Source organism: Canis lupus, chromosome 4 (genome assembly GCF_011100685.1).
Source record: "Canis lupus familiaris isolate Mischka breed German Shepherd chromosome 4, alternate assembly UU_Cfam_GSD_1.0, whole genome shotgun sequence".
NCBI classification, from domain to species: Eukaryota; Metazoa; Chordata; class Mammalia; order Carnivora; family Canidae; genus Canis; species Canis lupus.
In genome coordinates, this window is record NC_049225.1 from 66,016,728 (window position 1) to 66,042,776 (window position 26,049).

Consider the following 26,049-nt stretch of genomic DNA (forward strand, 5'->3'; position numbering starts at 1 on the left):
ATTTTCAAAGTGTGTATATGTGTGTGTGTCTAAATTCACAAAAGTAGATACATCAAGGGAATCAACCTCAGGAGTTAAGTCTGAAAATCTGCATTCCCAAATGCCAACCTCACCCCAAGTTTTATAAACAATCAAGTTTAAGAACTACTCGGTTAAGTGAATTTAACATCTGTTAAGTTTTAGATATAAAATTTCATGGATCTAGTCTCACCCTGATACTCTCTTAAGTCCTAAATTAAAGAGTGACATATACTTTATAGGGCATCTGTGTTGCTTGAGTATAAGACTTGGAGACAGCTGCCAAGCTCTCTGTCACTAAATTCAAATTTTAATTAGGTCTGACCTTTTGCTGTAAGGTCTAAGATAAAACCTTTTTTTTCTACCCAAATTTAGGAGATTCTGTATCCAGATGAGGGGCCAAACCTCAACTTCATACTTCTTTTATAACAGAGCTAAACAAAAATATTCCAAAAAAATAACCTCACATTTTTTTTTCTTGTCCCATCACTGGCTTTTCTGGGGTGACACTCTTAATTCATTCTGAACTGCTTTCATGCCCCTCCTCATCTCAGTTCTTTACAGGAAATGTTTCCCTAAAGAAATTCCTCCCAGAGTTTGTGAGGCAGAGTAAATACATTATATCCTTGTACATTGTTTCCTTCCTCTCAAAGGATTTTTTTCTTTTCATTTGTTATTCAAATGTCACTGAATTTGGCACAACCAAGTAACATGATGATTCCTCATACAGTCTAACAATGTTTTCTAATTCCCTTTTTCCTTTCCTCACAGTACAAACAAGTGGAACAATACATGTCATTCCATAAGTTACCAGCTGATATGCGTCAGAAGATACATGATTACTATGAACACAGATACCAAGGCAAAATCTTTGATGAAGAAAACATTCTCAATGAACTCAATGATCCTCTGAGAGAGGTAAGATTTGTAGTCCTTGATCCCCATGGTATATGGTCATGGCTTTTTTTTTTTTTTTTTTTTTTTTTGTTGTTGTTGTTGTGGTTGTGGCAAATCTTCAAGTCCATGTTATGACACTACACAGAATAAATGTTGATACATATTTGATACATATTTTTTGCCTTTATTCTCCCATATGTTCTCCTGTATACAGACTTATTGAAATTATTGAAAAAAAGTACTGGAAAATTGTTCTTCTAACTATGATTGTCAGAACAGTTTTATCCTCTGTATCCCTAGTTATGAGTCCTTCATGTGGCCTCAGTGTCTACATCTTCCACTCTGTCTCTCATATTTACTAAACTGTTTCTGTATCTTCTTTTTGATTTCTCCTCCCATGTTCATTTCACCTGTTTATTCCTTAGGCCCTGATTACAGACTAACCTGACTTGTTCAAGTAATTCGTTTCCTCCTATTTCCTCATTAAAACACTTCAACTTTGGTAATCACCCCTCCCTAGAATTCTTCTCTCTGCCCAGGAGAATGTTTTGATCAAACATCCTAGACAAAAAGAATTTTGGCTTGATTGTATTTCTTACAGTGCTTTTCCCTTCTTTCTTTTACTACCAACCTTCTCAAAAGATTTCTGTGTAATCATTACATTGTGGTTTGATCCCCACTTCTTTAGCAAAATCATTTCCTGGAAAGTTATCAGTGACCTGTTACTCATCAAAAAACCTTTATCTGTCAGCTCGTATTGGTACTTTTTAAGCTGTTAACAAAACACACATCCTGAATCTCTTTTTTGGGTTTCCTTGACCCTGAACCATAACTAAGCCGTTGGCTTTCATTTCTGAATTTGTTTTTTTTTTATTTATCTTTTTTCTTGCACCTTAATTCTATAAATTTTGAGCTCTAAGTTCTTGCTAATATGCTGTTTTCTTAAAATCTACATGATTTTCCCCTAACCCTATATATGTGTGTGTGTGTGTGTGTGTGTGTGTAGTAAGCTATATAATAGTCATTATCTTCCATTACTAAACCATTTTTCTTTTGAAGTCTCTCAGCAAATGTTTTAGTCATTCTCTCAAGTCATTTTGAATGTAAAATTGTAGTCCTTTTTTGTTTTTTTGAATCTTTTTCTGTTTTTCCTGTCCAATCACCAAATGCAATCAATTCACTGCAGCAGTACATCCCACACCTGTGCCCTTGTTTCCCTTCCCACTGCTGTTGCCCGGACCTTAGTCCTCTCACATGGACAATTGGAACTGTCTCTTTAGTTTGTCTTCCAGCCTCTGGGCTGTTTTCTCTAACTACCATTTAAAACATGGCTGCCAGATTTTTTTTTTTTTTTTTTAATACAAGCTACTCATTTCTCTACTCAGTAACTTTCACTCTTTACATACAAAGTTAAATCAGATTTAGCCTCCCGAGGCTCATATTCCAGCCCTTCTGTGCTCTGATCCTGGCTAACTTTCCAGCTCTATCCTCCCTGCTGCTCTACATGTTCCAAAGTGGCCTACAGCCAAACTGTGCAACTTGCTGTTTTGCAAAAATCAATTATAATTTCTCACCTTACATCATATGTTTTTCAGAAATGTCTGTCATCTGTTAGCAAAACCTAGTTCAAATAATATTTCTTTATTTATCACTTTTGCTTTTCTTTTCCAGGCTAGGTTTCATTTCTCTTTTCTCTGACCCCTAATGAGCAGAGTCCACAACTCTTGTGTTCCCCTTATCCATTCTGTCTATGCTATCATTAGTGTTTCTTATTTGTCTTCTCCTCTTTTGTCTTGAAAGTTTCTTAAAAGCAAAGGCTTATTTATAGTTTAATTTTTTTTGAAATTCCTAGTACATGTAGCATTTATTAAATGTTGAATAAATATTTTCATTGCAACTAATGTCCTTACCATTTATAACCATTCCTAAGATTCTACATGTTTTAAAAGTTATTGGAAAAATTTTTTGAGCCTTAAACTACCAGTTAAAAGTTTGTCAATATAGGAATCAAAAATCTTCTCTACAAAATTATTTTCTTTACAAATACCTCAAATAACAATGTCATAATTCTTTTTGACTTTGGGAAACACAATTCATACTTCATTTTTGTTGTATTTTTTTAAATAAAATAATGAATAATTTTAAAAAATATCTATCAATATGCTTTGCTTTATCTCTTTGTTGGATTATAGAATTTGTTTTAAACTCAAATCCCCTAGGGTGCCTGGGTGGCTCAGTCCACTAAGCATGGAACTCTTCACCTTGGCTCAGGTCATGATCTCAGGGTTATGAGACCGAGCCCTGTGTTGGGCTCTGTGGGGGTGTGGAGCCTGCATAAGATTCTCTCTCTCTCTCTTCTTCCTCTACTCTCTCTTTTTCTAAAAAAATAAAATAATAAATAAATAAATACATTAATTAACTAATTAATTAATTAATTTAAAAAAATTCCAAATCCCCTTCATTGAAAGGCAGAGGATGAGGAGCTGGAACCAGGCTGGGTTCTCAAGGGGTTAAAGGGGTTCAAAGGCAGGATGGGAGAGACCATAACATGGAGACAAAGGTAATCCAAGAGATAGTATCAGAGATTAAGACTATCAAAAGACAGGAAGACACTATATAACTAAGGATATATTTCAAAGAAACAGGGAAATGTTATGATTCCTGCATAAAATGTCATTGAGGGAATACAGAAAGCCAGGAGAAAAGTGAGTGTAAAAGCCCTAAAATTGCATGCTTAAATGAGAAGCATTCCTCTGTGCTGAAAACGCAGTGTAGTATAAAATCAGGTTACCAAGAACATTTTTTTAATCATGTGTATTTTATTAACTACCCTTCCTCTTGCCACACATTAATTTACTCTGATCTTCAATAGAAAAAAAGTGCAGTTTTCAGTTTTACCCCTACACCTATCCACAGCCAAATGAAACCATATGTACGATTTCCTTAATTCCTACAACTCTTCAGTCACTAAATTATGACCAATGTTTTTCATCATATTTTCAAATACCAATGTTTTTCATCATATTTTCAAATACCATAATTCAGTCTCAGCATCTTGTAATTCAGCATCTGAAGTGCACTCCCAACTTGTCTCCCCACCTGTGAGTGGGGAGTTTGCTTGAACGCATACCATCACACAGCCACCATATTGATTAGTATAAAACACAAGTTTGACAATTCTACTCTCTTCCGAGAACCTGATCATGCTCTCTCATCTCCTGCAAGAAAAAGTCCAACTTACTTGACATGTCATATGAGATGCTCCATGCCCTGCCTTCATCTTTAGTTTTTTTTTCATTAATACTTCATCAACAGGGAATTGTTCATAATTTTCTGGGGAAAAGAAGAGTGCCGTTCATTGCCTCATTGCTTTTCCTCATGCTACTCCCTCTGTCTTCACGCCTCTCTGTTCAGCTTATATTCCACTTCCCGTTAAGCACTCTTAACACACATGAACTTCTTCATAAATTTTCCCTGACCACTCTGTCTCTCACGTTGTATTTACCATTTGTCAGTTTATTGTTTATCTCTTTTAAGACTATGAGCTTCTTGAGGCTAGAGACTATGCTTTTATCTTTATATTTTTATTCACAGGTTATAGTAGGAACTCAGTAAGTATTTACTGAGTGAATGGCCTTTAACAGAATTATGAATGAAAAACAGAGTAAGAGTTGTGACTACTTAATAAAGTTAAAGATTTTGTAAGTGGAATCATTAAATGCTCAGACACTTAACACCTTAGAAGGTGAAAACAATGTTCTCTATTTGTTCCTTGCATTTCAGCCTTTGCTCGTCTGGCATCAGAATCATGCAAAAGCCTACACTTAATATTATATCAAGTTAACAAGACATTATTAGAAGGGTAACAAGTAGAATAAGAAAGAAAGAAAATACATAGCAGAGAGATAACAGGAGTCATTATTTAAATGAAGCTTGAACCTAAAAAAGCCAGATATTTTCTGAAGAAAAGTTCAATAAAAACAAGAAATATATCTTGCTCCCTATTAAATTGGAGTATTATGTACTTACTGTAGTAAAGTCATAGTGGTAGATCCCAAGAAATCTTTTTAACTTAGAAGTTAAGGCATCAACTTGGCAAAGGCATATTTTGGTCAGTGTTGTGCTGCTAGAAAGTATCTAGAAAGTATCTAGTGTATCTAGAAAGTACCTGGTGCAGAGAAGACATTGAATGACTGATACCATAAATGCCAAACAAGTGAACGTAGAATACTCAACATGCAGAAGGTGGATTATTTGATATGTATTTTGTGAGTAAAGGTAAAAATATAAGATGTGCATGGTATACACACACACATGCCATATATAATTGCTAATCATATGTTCAATTTTGAGTCAACCACCATTTTATATTGCAACAAGACTTTTAATTTAAAATACTTCATTGTGTAGAAGACCTATTTTTATGAAAATATGTAGCCTAATTTGAGATGTTCCTGTATACTAAAGAGCAGTGATTTCTGCTAACACAGGTCTGGGTACTTAGGAATATACAGAACTGAAAGGTAAGTCAAATCTTCAGACTCTCAAAAAACATATGAAAAAGATCTATTGTTTAAAAATATAAAATGCAATGTTAAGGAATGTGAATATTACTCTAGATTCATAATAAATTAAGCCCATATTATACTTTATCCATTTATATCCCAGCTTTTTTTTTCAATGTGTCTGAATACTTTTTAATATGAAGACTCCCAAAGACGTAAAATGGCAGAAGGAATTTCACTTGCATGACCTTTGAAAGCTCTTACAAGAATCTCATACAGTCCATATGCAAATTAATTTTATTAGTAGATACTATAAAGACACTACATTGAATGCACTCTTCCATTTCTATTTCTGTGGCATAAACTAGGTTTATAGTACATACATTAATCTTTTCTTATGTTGGGGACAAATTGCTGATATGCCTTCAACAAATATCTGATTCATTCTTATTGTTCCTGTTTCTCTAAAAAAGGCACCTTCTCAAAGAGGCCTTCCTGAGAAGTTTACCTAAATTAGTTCTCTTGAACTCTTTTCTCCATTCCATAAGCCTTTTTCTTGTGTACACTGTGTTGTCTTGGATCCAAGAAGACAAGAACTTTGTCTTTCTTGATTTCCACCATAACTTCAGTCCTTAGTATATACTTAATGATTACTTATTGGATAAATAAGTACAGAGAGTTTGGATCTCACACTTCACAAATCATCTCAAGGAATCATTGATTTGAACTCAAAGAGAGCATTTTATCAATAAAACAGTGGTATTTGTGTAGATAAAAAGTGATGCCCAGAACTATGAAGTACTCTGGCCATAGAATTTTCCTAATATCACTTTCAATTATATTGTGAAAAATGTGGTTTCTCATGTGTAACAGAAGGATGCTGACACCTTTAGATTCCTCTGTGATTTTTTTTTTTTTTATTACTATAAGCCAAAATGTCCTATTTTACTTGTGGTTGTTTTTCTTTTCAGACTTTTTTTTTTTTTTAGACCTTTACATTACTGATTTAGTACAATCAGGGTGAGAGAAGAGGAGATTTATTTTTTAAGATTTTATGTATTTATTTGAGAGAGAGAGCAAGTAAGAGAGACTACAAAAGGGAAGGAGAGGGAGAAGCAGGTTCTCTGAGATCACGACCTGAGCCAAAGGCAGACACTTAACTGACTGAGCCACCCAGGTGCCCCAGAAAAGGAGATATTTCAATAGAGTACCATTATAGAAGGTAAATAGATATTCTGTCCAATTTCTATAATACAGTAACATCAATGGAATAGACAATACATCTTTTATATTCCATACCAAGTCTTCCCAGACAATTCTAGAGTGGAACCAGTGTCCAGGCCTAACCCAAGTGTGGACACACAGCTTCATCTGTGACCCTGAATTGTCTACCAAATAGTGAGGTGGCTCACTATTTCAGTTTGGACAGGGAAACTACCTTTTGTTTCATGAGCTCTGGCCCCATTAGAATTGTCAGCATTTTGAGAAGTAATTGTAAAATCATCTTAAAAACCTGTCATTTCACTATGAACTAAAATACTTGGACCAGAACAATTATAATATTCTGAGAAAAATCTTGAAGATGGTTCTCAGAAACTTGGCACTGTAAATTAAATCTCTTATTTTATGCTGTATGTTTTCATTATCTACAATTTTCAATCTTTATTCCTCTGTGGCTGTATCAAGTCAAAATTCTGAGTCTGCAAAACCCAACTTAATCTCTAAAAACCTTTCCATACTCCAGTTGTTATTTTCCTTGCTCTGCCTAGAAATAACTTTTCTTTCTTCTTCCATTCACTTATAGTATGCTCCTATTTTCCCATAGCTGCTCAGAAGTATCCAGTTTTATTGTTTTAAACTATTTAGTTTAAATTCATTTTATGATACTCTCAGTGCCATTAATAGTCATTTATATCCTTTCAGTTGTACAACAATGAATTAGAAGCTGCTATGGAGGGGCTTTGCAGAATCATGGTTAAGAGTGCAGCCCTGGTTCTGTCAGCCACATTTAAATCCAGTCCCAATAAATAAATAAATAAACAAACAAACAAATAAATAAATAAATAAATAAATAAATAAATAAAAATAGATGCATAAATCCAGTCCCACAACTTACTGTATGTGTGCTTGGGACCGACCATTTAGTAACTTGTATGTATTTCATTTTCCTCATTTTTTAATGTGGATGATGGTGGTAATAACTACCATGTAGAGTTGTTATAAAGATTAAATGAGCAAAAAATATAAAAAAATAGAAATGCATTGGCACACACTAACACAGTAAAATTTAATTTTTGATATTTCTAAGATTCAATGAAGACTCTGATTAAGTCCCAGCTCTTGTGGCTCTTGCAGCTTAGTGAGAGACAAAAATTTAAATAATTAATAACTGCATGTAAGTGCCATGAGCGGGTCAGACAGAGAGTGTTAGGCCACACATAGGAGAGACAACAAATCCAACCTTATCATATGTCTCCTTCTTTCTGGGATATATTCAAACAATCTGCTGATAAGATCTTACTTCATTTTAACAGCCAGCTTTCTGGAGACAATGTCTTAGCATCAAAATTTGGCATTAAAATGTTAGGATCATGAGACCTATGAAAGCTTTAGCAAAAGCAGGCAGTGTATTTAAAACTAAAAATCCAATTAGAAAAACTCCGTGAACTATCCCCCTCTGCTTACTGAGAGCCTGTTGGAATGTGTACAAAGTAAAGAGGTCTATTTTTAACATGATCAGATTTATACTTATTCGATTAGAGCAAAATGGCAAACTTAACTGTCAAGGAAGAGGTTAATGCCCTTCTGAGCCTGTCTCCAAAGTTCAGAACTGATCTATTTTTAAACAATGGAGTGTGAAGAGCCATGGGCTGAAAATAGGTACAGATCATGTGTCCCAGTAGAATATAGGACGTCAGTATATTTCATTTTCACAGAACATGAATCGGGCTGAGAGTATCATACTGTCCTTCTGACCTTTAATTTGTTGAATAGACTGTTAGAGAAGAAAGCATAATTTGCATGCATATTTACTTTGGGCAATTCTGAATCATTTTTAAAATATATACTTGTTGATTTTTAAAAACCCTCTAAAATGTGTTTAGTTAAGATTACCTAAAACAGGCTAGAATCATAGAATTCTAAAGTTATACAAGGATCTTATAAGTTATCAGATATTCATGTAACAGGCACAGTAACAAAAGACTAGAAAAACTTTAACTGGCCTGGTCTTGGTCACATTGCTTAATAAAGAAATTGAGGTTTTTTCTTTCTCTATGTGTGTATTTTCCCTTGCAAAGTTAGCATCTAGAAAACAAATAGACAAACATTTATCAATTTTTTTAATGTGTGCGAAACATTGATTCAGGAATGATGGGAAGGTAAATTATAAAATATGGCTTTAGTCTCAAAGTGCTTACCATATGCTTGTGGAGAGACAAGATATAAATACATGGGAAAAAATAAGCTGTGAAAAAAAAAGTTAAAGTACATTACTAAAAATACAAGAAATGTAAAAAGTTCACGTAGAGTTAATTGCCAGAGGAAAGCTGACACTACATACTGAAATTCTAAATGGATTGAAGACTTACATGTACAACCTGAAGTCATAAAACTCCTAGAGGAAAATACAGGAAAAAAGCTTCTTGATGTTGATCTTGGCAGTGATTTTTTTTGGATGTGACACCGACAGCACAAGTGACAAAAGCAAACATAAAACATAAATAAGTGGGACTACATGAAACTAAAAAGCTTCTGCACAGTGAGAGACACAATCAGCAAAGTGAAAGAACCTATGGAATGGGAGGAAATATTGCAGACCACACATCCGATAAGAGGTTAATATCCAAAAGATATAAGGGACTCAACTCAATAGCAAGAAAATAAGTAGTCCAATTAAAAAATAGGCAAAGTATGTGGAGAGACTTTATTCAAATGCCCAACAGCTATGTGGAAGGGTGCTCAACATCATTAATCATCAGGGAAATGCAAATTAAAGCCACAATGAGATCTCACTTCCCATCTGTTAGAATAGCTGTTAGTAAAAAGACCAGCAAGTGCTGGTCAGGATGTGGAAGGGATATCAAGGGAGAGGAGTGGAGAAAATAAATGTGTTATTATAATGAGGGAGAGCCAGACCAACTGGGCCTTTTCCTTGATTTTTTCAAACATCGTTCATTACTTCCCTCCCGACCACCCACCAAGCTTTCCCTAGTGGCATTGTTTGTTTCTAGGACTTCAAAAATTAGTTCCATGCAACTTTTATATAATTCCACTTATATGAGGTTCCTGAAATAGACAAATTCATAGCAACAGAAATTAAACAGAAGTCACTGGGGAATGAGAGGAGAGGGAAGGGAGGATTATTGTTTAATGGTTTCCAGAGTTTTGTTGAGAATGATGGAAGAGTTAGATGTGGTGGTGGTCAAACAGCATTGTGAACATACGTGTGGACTGCACACTTAGGAATGGTTGATACTATAAAATTGTTAATTGAAAATTAAAAATAATAAAATAAAATAAATAAAATTAATTAAATTAATTAAAATAAAATAAAATAAAAATAAAATTGAAAATTGAAAATTTTCAAAATTAATCTTATAAAATAGCACCCAATCTTGTATCCCTGGTTTGGATCTTTAGAGCCACTTCCACCTGCCAGAACTCAGAGCTGTTGAAGGGTCTGGGTTGTGTCCCATGTCACTTCAGAGTGACCCTCACTGGATCATGAATATATCTTGCTGCTGCCACTCCCTCACTTTGGGAGCCAGGGTTCCCCTGTGTCTTGGCAGATAATTAGAAGGGGGCAGCTTCCTTCTTCCTGCCACACTTTACCAGCCTAACTTGTTCTATTTGTTTGCTAGGGCTGCCCTAACAAAATACAACAGACTGTGTAGCTCAAACAACAGAGATGTATTTTTTCACTCTTCTGCAAGCTACAAGTTTGAGATAAGGTGTCAGCAGATTTGGAGTCTTCTGAGACCTCTCTTTTCGGCTTACAAGAAAGAGTAAGCCTTCCTCCAATGACCTCTCATGTTTTGTTTTGTTTTGTTTTGTTTTGTTTTGTTTTGTTTTGTTTTCTGTGCTAACGTATCTCCAGTATCTGTTTCCTCTCCTCATAAGGACACCAGGAAGGCTGGATTGAAGCCCACCCTAATGAATTCATTTTAACTTGATTTCTTCTTAAAGACCCTCTTTCCAAATAGGGTCACATTCCGAGGTACTGGGAATTAGGATTTCAGCATATGCATTATGTTAAGCCCATAACACTTGCCAACACATGCAGTGCTCCCTGCAAGTTTAACTAATGTTAACATATAAATGAATATTTAATGCATTTTAGGATGCCTGCCTGGTTTTAGAGCCTGGCCTGATTTCCTCATGTCCTTTGTACATGTTCATATACTATTATACACGGATTATTTCTATCACTGTTAATGATAAAATCACTGTTAACAATAAAAATGAATTTATGTGGATTGTATTTTAAATTCTCAAACATAGGGTCTTATCATATTCTCCAAACACCTCTCAGGATTGTCTTCTATTTCACACTACTATCTGCTGGTTCTGTTTTAATAATATTTTTTAGTTCAGCATATTTCTGGACATCTGTCTGCTTTTTTTGCTGTTCACATCAGTCTGTGTTTACCAAGTCAGATAGGCTTATGATGCAAATTATTCTTACATCGTGCTTATAGCTTGCAGGCCACTGGAGCTGCATTCTATTGGAGTTTATACAAATTTTTACAGGGCTTCAGCCTAGAATACCACACAGCAGGGCTGAGATACAAAGTCTCCAGTGAACACGTATGTTGTTAATATACACAACTCCTTGATTTAGTTTGTTTGGTCTGTTTCTACCTCTTTTTCTTTGCTTCATAATCATAATCAGATTTAAATGAAAGTTAAGAGAATTTTCTGTCACTTGCTATCATTCTGCCTGGTATCTAATGGAGCAATATGTCTCCATGTTCTAGGAAGGCAAATCAATGGGACGATGCTAAGACTAAATTAATTTCAAACTTCATTTGCATTCATATTGTAAGGCTTAAATGTGATTTAATGCCTCAAAACCAAATTAGATGCATATGAGAACTGAAACAACAGACATCAAAATGTTTGAATTTGTCCATCCAAAAATATGTCTTGTTCTGATCTACCCTTCACAAGCAGTCAGATTTCATTTAAGCCACTTCATCATAATTGGCCATTTGTATATGCAGAGATCTTAGGATAATTACCTTTAACATAATCTGAAGGGACTATTAATCTAGCAACTAATGATAGAGCTGGATTTCAAAACAAGTAAACAAAAAAATGTCAGTATTAAAGAGGCCATTGCAGACTACTTCTCTGTACCTCTTTTGGACTTTTCTTAATATAACTATGACTAATACAATATGAAATATCCTGTGGCCATTTAAAAAAAATAGCAATGAAGACCATGTCTCAAAATGGGAAATGTTTTATATTATAAAAATGAGGAAAAAGAGAAACAAATACTGAATGCATATTATGATTAAAAGTATATTAAGGTGCATAAAAATTGTCTTAAGGGAACACATAAACATATTAAAAGACTTATTAAGGTGATGAGAATACAGAGATTTCTTTCTTTTATATATTTTGAGATGTGTGTATATTCATTTCTTTCTGAGATTTTTTCAAATGCACCTCTTTGCTAATACAAAAATACTTGATTAATTTCTTCTTTAATGAAACGGAAAACTACAGTACACTAAAATTGAGGCATTCTATATTAATTCAGCAATCCTCCGTTTTCTATTTCTAAACCCTTTAACTTTCCCAAAATACATGTTAAAGGCAAATATTCCTTAGCTTTGTAGTTTATTACATAGTTTTTGATATTCAAATTAGTTAGGAGTTGCAATTAAAGGTTTCTTTTAAGAAATAAGACAGGGCAGCCCTGGTGGCTCAGCGGTTTAGCGCCACCTTCAGTCCAGGGCATGATCCTGGAGACCCGGGATCAAGTACTACCTCAGGCTCCCTGCATGAAGCCTGCCTGTGTCTACCTCTCCCTCTCTCTCTCTCTCTCTCTCTGTGTCTCCATAAATAAATAAATCTTAAAAAAATAATAAATTGTAAAAAATAAGACAGATTATCTCAACTAGAGAAATACATTATCTTTCTTTTCTTTTTTTTTTTTTTTTAGAAATAGATTATCTTAAATATTCCCTAATAAGACATAGAAATCAAGGGAAATGCTTTCAGTTTAAGAAATTGAAGTGTACATAACTTGTTAGTCAATGTTTGGATAAATATTAAGGACATTTTTAAACATTAAGGTATGCCTGTATGGGACGGTTTTCTTACACATGCTGTCAATCATCTTGCAATTTAGAAGGCAAACCACCAGATCAATATAAGCCAGTTGGAGATGCTGAGGAAAATTGGTTTTAAATTGCCTCATGTGTTTCCTTCTTAAAAAAAAAAATGGAATGTGTATGTACAGTTCACCCTCCAAATTTATTATATCAATAGAGCAGCTTTATTGTAAGAATCCTTTATTTTATTCCTTGACTTTAACCAAAAAGGGAATTTCATTGACTCTGCCCTAAGAATATCTCATCACTTTCTTCTTTGGAATCTCTACACTCACCTTAACTTTGATTTTTAATAAATAATCCCCAACTCAACTTTTTTTTTTTTTTAACCTGACTCAATATTCTTTTACTAAATTAAGCACTTGTTTAAAGCATTTGCTTCTTTGAAAGTATAGGCTATATATGGTCTGCACAATTCATTTGATCTTAACCAATATTGTTTTTTAGTATACCTTTAAGTTATAGTGGTAAAAAACAGGTAATGTTGAGTGAGTTTCATTAAATGCTTTACGTGTGCTAATTATCATAATCTATGATAGAATTTCTAGTGTTATCTCCATTTTACAGATGAGAAGATTAAGATTAGAAGAATCTGAGTCACTTTTGTATGGGCACAGAGCCATTTAGTTTTGGAATCAGGGATTGAACATGTGTGTGCACACACACAGAGAAAGAGAGAGGAGGCTAACCTATATTTATTTTACTACTTAGAACCATTTTATACTGAATATATACATATACATCTTCTTCCCTCAACTAGATGTAAACTTTTAGATATTTATTTTAGGAAGCATGGTTTCCAAACCTGACTGCTTATAACTTTGAGTGTGTTATTAAAAGTAGAGATTTTGAGCCATAACCCTTGGAGATGTAGCTCCAGATTCTTTAAATCAGAATTTGAGCCTGGTATTTTAGTAAAAAATACCATAAATATGTCCACAAGATTATCATCTTCCTACGAAGAGTAACAGGGAAGAGAACATCATCTTTGGCAGGTCATTGAAGACTTTTTTTTTTTTTTAATTGATGCTGTCTACATGAAATCCATGATGAGGGCAAGGATCCATGGAATAATCCTGAATAGTTTCTTTTATTTTCCAAGAAATAAAGGCATTGATTTAGATTTTTAAAAATAATTGCTGTAAAATAAAAACAGCCAAGTTCATAGCCATCAGTTTACTACCCCCCAATTAACAAATATTCATGTTGAACTTTCAAAATGTGTAAATTTCAAAAGAACAAATTTATGATTACCACCAAAATCTTTAGGGTTTGTGGTAATTCCAGATATGTGCAAAAGCAAGATAGATTATTAGAATCCACCCAAAACCTAAGTTAGAAAGCTGGGTTGCCCAGAAAGCCATGGCTATTCCTCTTGCAAGCATGTGCTCTTTGGCAGATTATTCAGTATCTTCTTTAAAATGAGGTAGTAATACTTAAAGTGTAGGATAATATTCTTTTATTTTTATTATGTTCGTTCTTAAATTTATCCCTGCCTTAAAAAAAAAGAAAAAGACAAAACTCTAACACATTCACTTACTCTAATTCTCACTAGTCCAGGCTACTGAACTTGAGAGGGGCAGGGATGGGCAACATCACCAGCACTCTTTTACAGGATGTTCTAGGTGATAAAGTATCAACTGATATATATTTGACTATATTTATTTCCTTATGTTTGAAGTTAATATAGAAGTCGAAAGGCTGGATGCCATTGGACATCTAACATAAGTTCTTAGAAGGAAGGTCTTGTGTGTTCTGCAAAGTCTAAAAATATAGTGTGTGTTGGGTGTAGGAATTTAGCAATGTAACAGCAGCTCTGTTTTGTTAAGATACTCTATGATTCATTATTATAATGATGGTAATTATATTTATAGCTACATGCCTAAAACATTTTAGAACTATCTTGTGTAGAATAAAATAACGCAGAATAGAGGAGAACTAAATGTTTCACAAAATGGAACTTTCCACAGTGATACTTAAATTATCAGTAAAGAATTTCAGTGCTTCAGGTTGCCTTAAAATATTACTATTTTTAAAATAATAATAAAAAATATTGCTTAAGCTTTCCCAGGGTCTCAGAGTTTGCATGATTCCTAAGTACTGATTTATGTGTAAAATAAATCCTTTGTGGGTTGTCTGGGTGGCTCAGTTGGTTAGATGTCTGCCTTTGGCTAGATCATGATCTCAGGGTCCTGAGATCGAGCCCCATTGGGCTCTGTGCTCAGCAAGGCGTCTGCTTGTCCCTCTGCTCCTACCAGCTCGTCTCTCTCTCTCTCTCTCTCTCTCTCTCTCTCTCTCTCTCAAATAAATAATCTTTAAAAAATTAATAAAAAATCCTTTGTGCAGCCAGGGGCATCTGGGTGACTCAGACAGTTGAGCATCTGCCTTCAGTTCAGGTCATGATCCCAGAATCCTGGGATTGAGTCCTGAATTGGGCTCCCAGCTCTTCAGGAGTCTAATTTCCCTCTCCCTCTGCCTGCTGCTCCCCCTGCTTCTTGTGCTCGCTCTTGATCTCTCTGTCCAACAAATAAAATCTTTTAAAAAATCCTTTGTGAAGTACGCTCTCTCTCTCTCTATATATATATATATATATAATATACATTTAAACCATAGTTAAATTATATTTAAACCATATTTAAATATATATACATATATATATGTATGTATATATATATATTTAAACCAAACTCTGTATATATAAAGTTAAACCAAAAAATAAATAAATAAATAAAAGATAACCCTGAGAGTGAAAAGGCAGGTCACAGATGGGGAGAAGATGTTTAGAATATATATCCCAACAAAGAACTCACGTCAAGACTATAAAAAGGACTCCAACAACACAAAAAAAAAAAAAAAAAAAATGGGGAAACCTTGACAGGGCATCTCACCAAACAGGATATTCATCTGATCAGTCATCCTATAAAGATGTGCCTAACAACAGTAATCACTGGGAAAAAGTAAGATAAAATTACAATGAGAAAGATTTTGTAGACAATAATATATGTCTGCATACCTACTAATGGCTAAAATTAAAGAGTGATAACATCAAATTTTACTATGGATGTAGGATAACTGGAACTTATATATTGTTTGTATGTGAAAAAAATAATACAATCATTTTAGAAAACTTTTGGTACTATCTACTAAAATTAAATATAGCTTACTTTATCATCCAGCAGTTCCAATATAAGGTAAATAAATATTCAAGAGAAATCAGTGATGGTGCATCCACTGTGGAAAACAGTACAGAGGCCCCTCAAAAAGTTAAAAACAGAACTGCCTTACCATCCAGCAGTTGCTCTACTGGGTATTTACCCAAAGAATGCAAAAACACAAATTCAAAGGGATACATGCATCCTAGTGTTTATAGCAGCATTATTTGCAATAGCCAGAGTATAGAAGAAGCCCAACTATTGACAAATGAATAGATAAAGAGGATATGGTGTGCATTTGAAAAATTCACTTAAGATTAGTGCACTTTATTCTGTATGACACTTGAAAAAGTGACCTCTAGTCTGTGACTAAACAATGAACATAAATAATTCTGCTATATGTTAGGAAAACAAAATGAAGGACCACTGAAAAGGAAAGACTTTCATATCTGAAATAAAATTACACGTCAAAGTAAGATCAAATGCAGGGTTCTTTATAGTTGTTTGTTGCGTGCATTAATTATGCTTTTATTTAATAGATAAAAGTTTATTTGGAATTTAAACAGATTTGTCTATTTTCCCCTACTTCTTAATTTACTCAATTGTTTAATTATATTATGTAAATATGATCTCATGATTACTTAGTTTATACTCTGGAATCAATCTAATACTACATTGTTTACCTTGTTTTGCCAATTGTTAAAGCTTTAGTTATTGGTAGCTCTTTCATTTGACCCTCTTTGAAATACACTCATCATTACGGGATTTTTTTTTTTGATGTTTGTGTTTGTTTGTTAGCATTTCTATACTTTCTGTTACTACGGGATGCTCCAGGAAGAAGTAATTTCATTTTTTTAAGTGTTGGCAGTAAGCTTGGTAATTTGGAGTACCTTATTAAGGTCAGGGCCATGTCTGATACCCTTAGAAATGGAGCATTCCTCAATTTAATGGATATGGTCACTACTCCTAATTCAGGCCAGACATATTGCTAAAATGGCACATTGTAACAACTGCCATAAAAAATCGGGATGGAAATTAGAGATATTAATAACTGTGTGTCTTACTTAAGTCAATGTGCTATAAGGAACTGTGATTGATGGAGGCGGAGCTTTAAAAGTCTTGTTTTACATATGGAGAGATATTAATAACTTAATTAAATATGTTCTTTACGAAAATGTGCTATAAAGAAATGTGATTGATGGAGAAGAGCTTTTAAAAGTTTTGCTTCATTTCTAGACTCACATGATTGTTTCTATTAAGCTTAAAGCAAGCCAATTTTGCGGGCAGAGAGGACTTTTAAATGCAAATAACTTTCTGTCTAATTACATTTTTTCTTATCAAATGCTTTTTATAGTTCAATCTGATAGTTGTCACATTGGGGGTAAAAGTTCCACAGAGAGGGAGAGAAAATTTAATGGATTCCTTTAAGCCATAACGATAATATGAAATTATCCCCATGGTGTTATAATCAAGACAGTTACAATAGGTGTACCTGAATATGCAATGTGTAATAGAAGAAGAGCTATTCATATAAATAAAGAACAGTTAAATTGTTTATAAAATATATTTCCAATTATTTTCTAAAATAAATGGTGAGAGAACAATGAAGAGAAAAATTTGTGTAGTTTAAATCTAAGAACACAGATAAAAGAATTCCTTATTGTATTATTTTTGTTTGAAAATTCTTATTTTCTCTGTAACCTGACTTACGTTCATTTTCCTCCACAGTATTCAATGTCATTTTACATGTGAAATCATTAACTCTCAAATAATCAATCTGGTCCTTTTAATGACCTCTGTGTGTCTTCTTTCAACTCATAAGGTTACCTTGAGTACCTTGAGTGGTTCACCATTTATCTTCATGAAGTTTTTGTATCAAAGTATTTTGAATGATAAAAAACATATTTTTATTCATATTACATACATATTTTTGAGACTTGTTTCTCAAGCTGTTTGCTTGAGAGAGCTTTCTAAGAGTTTTAAGTAAATATCTCCCAATGGGAACAAAATTAGTCTTTGTAAGCACTCTTTTCCACAACTGAAGCTCCATCTCCCTTCTTTCATTCCCTCCTTTTTCCCTGTTTTTTTTTCCCTTCCCTCCTTCCTTCCATCTTCCATACCTGCATGCATTTTACTGAGCACTTACTATGAGCTGAAACTTACTATAGTCCCAACTCCCACCACGGCTCTTCAGCACCAGTTAAAATTAACCACAAGTTGTCCTCAGTACAGCCACCCATGGAGTCAGGTGAGCATTATTTGGGATTGGGTGATGCTACAGTAGATATCACATGTAACATCTTTCTCTTGTTTTTTTGCTGTGTTCACTTTTTGCTTATTATAGCTGATTTTTAGATATTTTACCATCCTCCATGTAGCCCCACCACTAGAGACTCTTCTTTGCTCTGCACAACTGACAAGATAATACTGTTAAAGATGAAATACTTTCTTTTCAATCTTGTACCCCAAATTTTGTCCTCCCTATATCAGCTAGAATTTCCCTACATATTCTGGGATAAGGTCAGGTCATTCATTTCATGAAGCAAGATTGAAACTTTTTTTTTTCCCCTCAGTCTTAGAATCCTTTAGTTTGTATAACATATTTTCTCAAAGCAAGAATTCAGGTCTCAGCCTTTGTTAATACCTTCAATTTTTTTTTTCTTCTCACCTCTTAGGAGGGTTTACTTCAGTATCTATGTCTATTAAAAGAGATCACAAATTCAGGGTTCACCCTTTTCCTTTGGGGCTCATTGGAAAAGAGATTTTTGAGAAATGGCATTGTGGTAAAATTTAATTCCTACTATTTATCTCTTAACACATCTAACTTGCAAGATAAAAAAATGGTTGGTCCCAGGGGCTCCTGGGTGGCTCAGTCGGTTAAGCATCTGCCTTCAGCTCAGACCATGATCTCAGGGTGCTGGGATCGAGCCTCACATTGGGCTCCCTGCTCAACCAGGAATCTGTTTCCCCATCTACCTCTCCTCCTGCCTGTGCACTCTCTCTCTCTCTTTCTCTCTCTTTCCAATAAATAAAATCTTAAAAAAAAAAAAAAACTTTGGTCCCATATCTCTATTTTGGCCCAAAGAGATACTACTATGTCTAATCTGGACCAGATCTACAGAATGAAATCAAATGTGTAACTATAGTTTAGAACTGGCCTGGTTCCAGACATAAAACAAACAAACAATTCAGGAAAAAGAAAATATGGCCCCTCCACTCTAAGACTTCCAGTGGAAACCCAAGAGGCTTTAGAAACAGTGATCGTCTGATCTAACTCAGAAACAGATTGAATTTATAATTATAAAGTATAGTTAGATTGGAGTCTTCTTTGTATAACCTTTCTCTGCACACCCACATCGTCCTTACTTTAATGTAAATAACATGAAGAAAAAAACATCAAAATGCTGTTGTCTGGCAGCTGGGCCTTTGTTTCAGAATTCTGGTCAGTAGGTGCAAGCTAGATTGTTCAACACAATGGAGCACAGAAGCAGTAATATTATAGCTAATAGGAGGTAGTGTGGCTTCTTTTCTTCATACAAGATAAAAGGGAAACCAAAACTCTTCCACATTTAAGTTCTAATTTTATACATAGTAAATGAATTGGAAATTATAAGAGGTATGGCGTATGTATTTAATTCACATTTACTGAGTGTTTAATATATGCCTATACTGCACTAGATGCTGGGAATACAGAATTTCTACACATAAATAAAACATAATTTCTTGCTTTTAAGAGATATGCAGATTATTAGAATTTATGTGTCTTTGGTTCTAAACTAAAATCGCAATATTATGTTATATGTAGATTTTAACTTAAGCATGTGGTTTTCTTCCTGATATGATTAATATTTCTCTTCATATTTGTTTGCCCTTGCCATCTTTAGGAGATAGTCAACTTCAACTGTCGGAAGCTAGTGGCTACAATGCCACTGTTTGCTAATGCGGATCCCAATTTTGTGACTGCCATGCTGAGCAAGTTGAGATTTGAGGTGTTTCAACCTGGAGATTATATCATACGAGAAGGAGCTGTGGGTAAAAAAATGTATTTCATTCAACATGGTGTTGCTGGTGTCATCACAAAATCCAGTAAGGAAATGAAGCTGACAGATGGCTCTTACTTTGGAGGTTAGTGAAAAAGAAAATGCAATGGGGCTGAATGTTGCTTTGCTTATGTATCTTTATCAGAATTTTGGAGATATCAGAATGTTGATTTGTGGCTTTTGACTATGAACTTGTATTTGAATTCTGATAAAAAGTGTCTATAATGGTATGTTTTCACATATCAGTGGTGTCACATGTTCAGTACATGTACCTTTGCTGCTGTATAGTTGGAGTATCTTTTTACCTTCCCAAACTGGAACTTATGAACACTGGCTTAAACCAGATGAAAAGTATATTTTTGTCTCATGCAGAAATTCCAGGAGGGTCAGATGCCTCTCCCCAAGACAGCTTTCAGAGACCCAGATATCATCTATTTTGTTGGTCTGCCATCCATCTGAGTGCTTTTCTCTCTTATACCAGAGGAACTAGTTCTTATCCATCATGTTAGATATGACTCACAGGTGACAGAGAAGGGGACAGAGGAAGTGAAGAGTGAGCAACTTCTCTTTAGAGGTATACCTAGAATTGTCAATGTTGTGCTTATTCATATCTGATTGGCCAGAATTTAATTACCAGAGTACCTCTACATATAAGAAAGGCTGAGGAATGGAGCCTCTGGTTGAGTGGTGTATAAGTCAGGGCTCTCCAGAAAAACAGAACCAATAGGATAATATATATACAAAAGGAAATGAATTGACTTAAGCAAATATGGAGGCTGTTGAGTCTTGTGATCTGCCATTTACAAGCTGGAGACCCAGGAAAGCTGGTGGGAGAATTTAGTTTGGCTTCCCAAGCTGGGAACCAGAGGAGTCAAAGGTGTGCATCCAGTCTGAAGGCAGAAGATGAGATGAGATGTTAATGCAAGCAGTGAGAAAAAGAGAGTCAAACTCCCCACCCACCCCCACCTCCTACTTTTGTTCTATTTACACCTCTAGTGATTTGGATGATGCCCACTCACATGGGGGAGGGCAATTTACTTTACTGAATCTACTGATCCAAATGCTTATCTTATCTGGAAATACCCTCACAAACACATCCAACAATTATGTTCAACCTGGTCACCCCATGGCCAATCAAGTTCATTATCGTTGATGTGATATGAACCTGCCTTTCCTTTCCCTTAAGGCATTAGAGATTTTGTGTTCCTTGGGTGGGTTTTGTACACTGTAAAATTACTAAAATATTTTCTATCTCTACCTCTATCTTATTTAGTTTTGCATTTTATTACTATTTTATTACAGTCTACTGATTATTATCCATACTTTGATTACATTTTGAATACTATGTTGTAGTATTAATCTACCGAGCATATATTTGTGAGTATAGTGTGAGGCAAGATTCTGTATTTTTCCCCAAAAGAGATGTTTTCCACCATCACATATGGAAGATTTCATCCTTTCTGCAAAAATTAAAGTACTTCTTTAATAATATGCTGATATAATATACACTATGGTGACAATAGCAAATAACACTGTATTGCATACTTGAAAGTTGCTAAGAAAGTAGATCTTAAAAGTTCTCATCATACGAAAAAGAATTTTGTAACTATATATGGTGGCAGATTTTACCTTGACTTATTGCAGTGATCATTTCTCAATATACATAAATATCAAAGTATTATGTTGTTGTCACGAACATGCTATGAAGGCACACACATGAATTGTGTCTTTCCACAATGTTCAGTTTTATTCAATTGTAAAGCAAGGTTGACCTAATTGTAAAGCAGTTTCGGGATTCCAAACTCAGTAACATTTTACTACTCATTTAACTCGGCTTCTTACTCGTCACACAAAACAAAGCACAAGACAAGTTACACAGCAAACAAGGTAGAACAGGGGGTAGGAAGTTAATGAACCAAACATGAAGTCGGTCTGTGAACACACAGTTGAGATAAGCCCCAGGTGTGTCGGGGTCAGCCCTCGGCGTGTGCTGCTTATTGTGTCCAAGGAGTGGAGGGTGTCTGTTCTGTTCAGAGATCAATCTGGCAGAGTTTCAGTGGCAGCTTTTTGATGTGGTCAAATGTGAAAGGATCAGTATCTTGAAAGTCTGACAATTTGCTGCAAAAATCCTCCTTTTTTTAAAGGGATTTGATCTGTGTTCAGACCTCCTCTGTTTCTGCTCATCATCAGTTCTGAGTGTGTCGTCAGCTGGTGCTAATTTCAGCAGTATCTGATCTTAGCTCCAATGCCCTTGGTTCTTGTGTCACTCCTTGACATGCTACTGCTTGACATGAGTGATTCCATGTTACTATATAATTGTATACCTGAAACTAACATATTGTGTCAATTACATGTCAATTAAAAGAGAGGGAGGGAGGGAGAGAGAGAGAGAGAGAGAGAGAGAGAGAGAGAATATCGCCAGGGGAAAAGAAACATACATATATTAAATCCACTAGCTTTTTATATATCAGGAAGAAAATTGTGTGTTCTGTACCTTTTCTAGCATACGTGCTGATCCATAGAGGAGCTTTAATCATCCCAATCAAAGATGCTTCCAAATAGCATTGAAACAAAAAAAGTAAAACAACTATAGAGGAGCTGTTATGCTAATATAAGGCCAGTAGAGGCTCTTTTGCATAGAGGAAATAATGTTAGAACAAGCAGAAGAGGGATATTACACACTTTTCTTAGTTTCTACCAATTCCATCAAAACATCAGAAACCTAATGATTAAATTAGACCTCTGGTACTACAGTATCAGAATTGGCAAGCTTAATGTTTAAATATTCCTTAACACCAGGAAACTGAAATATTTTTCTTAGGAAAAGGCAAGAAATCTGTCCTCAAATATCTATAGGTTTATCCTGTAAGAGGCAATTCAAGTGAAGCTCTTTTCCTTCTCAGAAGTGAGGTATAGAATAAATGATCCTTGCTAATTTGTGTTCATCCTTCACAGACTTTATAGTATGCCATCTTTTTAGAAGACTTCTCAGTCAGAATCAATGTCTCCTAATTCTGTGTCTCCATAGTACTTCTCATAGCTTTCTAAAGTCTTGGTCTCTGTCCACCTCACACTGAAATTAATAGTGTAGTTGCCTATCTTCCCTCTGATTTTCAGCGTGTCCATCAAAATCACCAGAGGGCTGTTTAATGACAAAGATGCTCAGGCCCCACCCACCAGGGATTCTGAATCAGTAAGTCCAGATTGGAGATATATATATTTTTTGTTCATTGAAGATTAGTCAGTCTGTACATCTGAGTCCCTTAAAAAAATCAGTAATGATAAAAAGGTATTCAAATCAAATTAGTAGTTGAGAAAAAGACAATTCCATTTTGTTATATAAAAATAAATATATGCTGAGTTGAAGTTTTCTTCAATAACAGCTGAGAAATACTAACTAGGGAAGGTTTTGAATTTTATTAAGTGCTTTTTTGGAATATATAAAAATAACCATAAGGTTCTTATCCATTAATCTATTGTGGCTGAACAAAATATATCAACTCAAGATAATTAGCTTCCTTGACTTTCTCTCTCATCCATGAAAGATACTTTTGAAGTTTCCAGCTTCCCCTTCTTCCCACTCTTCGTCATGATTCTGTGCTGCCTCATTAGCCCCTAAGCCTTTGTGCATTGTACTAAGGAAAAAAGAGTTTTGGAAAGCTAATACCAAAAAAGTCTACTTTCGAAAGCACAGAGGATTAATGTTCAAATAAAGAAAAAAGAGTAATTGAAAGCTGATGGAGTAAAAAATAAAAAATAAAAAGTGTACATGTACAGGCCAAGTGTAGAGATAGGTGGTTTGGGAGAGAAAACATTTTTGATGCAATTAATGGAAGGTTTGATAAATATAGAAACATCTGGAAAGGACTTTGTGGAAGCATTATTATGTATGAAGAATGTATTTTTACATTCAACATACATTTTGTCAATTCAAAGGAACTTTTAATTACTGTGCAGTTGTATTTGTTAATATGACTAAGGTTTTATACAAAGTCTGGAACACTTGTCTCCCTAACTTTATCTGGTTACACTATTAGTAAAGTTAGTTATGGTAATGAATATCCTTGTATTGAGCCATAAAATCATTTCTAGGATAAAAACTAGTTTGTCCTGACGTATTATTATTTTTCAACACCTTGTAACATCTTTATAACTGAAATTAGGCTGTTATTTATTGTTAATGGTGCTTATTTTTGTGATCCCCTACCTAATTTTGGATATCAGGTTTTGTTTACTTCTTGGAGAGAGTAAGAAAACCATTAAAAAATGTATTCTCTACTTTAAGGAAGCTTAACCCATCTAGGCATTGCCTAATACTTGAAGGCTTCTTAAGTTTCACACGCAAAGCCACTTGTGTCTGAATCTCTGTCTCCTATGGATATTAAAGCTATTTCAGTTTTCTACTTGTTTATGAATAATCATTCCATTCATATAACTCAGTTATTCATAATACTAAAAAGCTTTAAAAAATAAAATCTGATGCCGGAACCAAAATTATACCTTAAGAGTTTCTGATGGAATTGAATGGAATTGAGATCCAAACATCCGCATGTAAAAAAAAAATCTCCAGAAGATTCCAAATAATTTTCACATTATATAAATATATATATGTATACATAGTCCCCTTTTTATTTTCAATAAACTTTTAGTGTTAATTTTGGAACAATTTTAGATAGAAAATTATTTCAAAGATTATACAGAGAATTCCATATATGTCATACCCAGTTTCTTATTTACCATTATTATGATACTTTTGTCATAATTAATGGACCGATATTGATACATTATTAATAAGTAATAAAGCACACACTTTATTCTGATTTTCCCAGGTTTTACCCAATATATTCTTTTCATTCAGATCCCATTTACTTGTAACATCCTCTGGTTTGCTCTTGGTTTTTTGTTTTTTAAAAATTTATTTATTTATTTTTAAAGAGTACGAGGGGCAAGGTTTCATTCTACTGATATTTCCAACTCTAATCCATTACCATATGGATTATTTTGACTTTCTTTTCTTGTTTTATAACACTTCACTCAAGAGTAGGAAATCTGGTTTCCACTGTATATTTACCTAACTGTTCAGTGGTAATATGCATGTATAGTGGTTTTAAAATTGTAAAAATATACATCCATAGGAAATAAGTTAATCAACTGGAGAATAAATCTCATGTAAAGTTCTTTTTGCCTCTTCACTCATTTGCAAAGATGCTTAGGTCAGCATCTTATTCCCTAATCTCCTTCAGTGAGGTTGTTTCAACATTTATAATGCATTTATATCCTTTTGTTACATTCTGCATTCTATCCTGAGAACTTCTGATTTCCTAAATTATTGTTTTAATTTGCATACCATATGATTTACTTTTTGTGCTATAAAATTTTATAAGTTTTAACAAATGCTTACTGTCCTGTATTCACCATTATGATATCATATAGTTTCACCACCTCACAAAATATTAGAGGTTTTCTATATATTTTGGATATTAATATCTTATCAGATACATGATTTGCAAATATTTTATTTGCCTTTTTACTGTGCTTGTGGTGTATCTTGAGGCACAAAATTTTTAAATTTTCAGGAAGTCCAATTTGTCTGTTTTCTTTAGTTACCTGTGCCTTTGGTGTCATGTCCAAGGGATAATTGCCAAAGCCAATGTTGTGGAGCTTTCTCTTATGTTTTCTTCTAAGAGTTTTGTAATTTTAGGTTTTGCACTTAGGTCTTTGGTCCGTTTTAAATTTTTATGTATGGTGTTAGGTATTGGTTCAACTTCATTCTTTGCATATGGATGTCTAATTTTCCCAGCACCGTTTGTTGAAAAGACTATCATTTACTTTTAAATGATCTTGGTATCGTTGTCAGAAATCATTTGATCATATATACAAGGGTTTATTTCTGCAACTGTTTAATTTTTTTAAAACTATGGTTTTTTAGAGCAGTTTTAGGTTTATCACAATTTGAAAGTACAGAGATTTTCCATATACTTCCTGCCCCCACACATGCTCATCCTCCACATTATTAACATCACTCACCAGAATGGCCCCAAGAATGATCCTACACCAATACATCATAATCACCCCATATCATGATCTGCCT

General features: G+C 34.2%; 1 protein-coding gene across 1 annotated transcript in view; it reads left to right on the plus strand.

Annotated features, from left to right (window-relative positions):
• HCN1 (hyperpolarization activated cyclic nucleotide gated potassium channel 1) overlaps positions 1 to 26,049 on the plus strand; it is a 386,694-nt gene that overhangs the window by 320,573 nt on the left and 40,072 nt on the right. The window contains exons 5-6 of the mRNA XM_038535146.1: positions 790 to 936; positions 19,803 to 20,043. Coding sequence (XP_038391074.1) covers positions 790 to 936; positions 19,803 to 20,043 — 388 coding nt within the window. The remainder of the gene's footprint in view (positions 1 to 789; positions 937 to 19,802; positions 20,044 to 26,049) is intronic.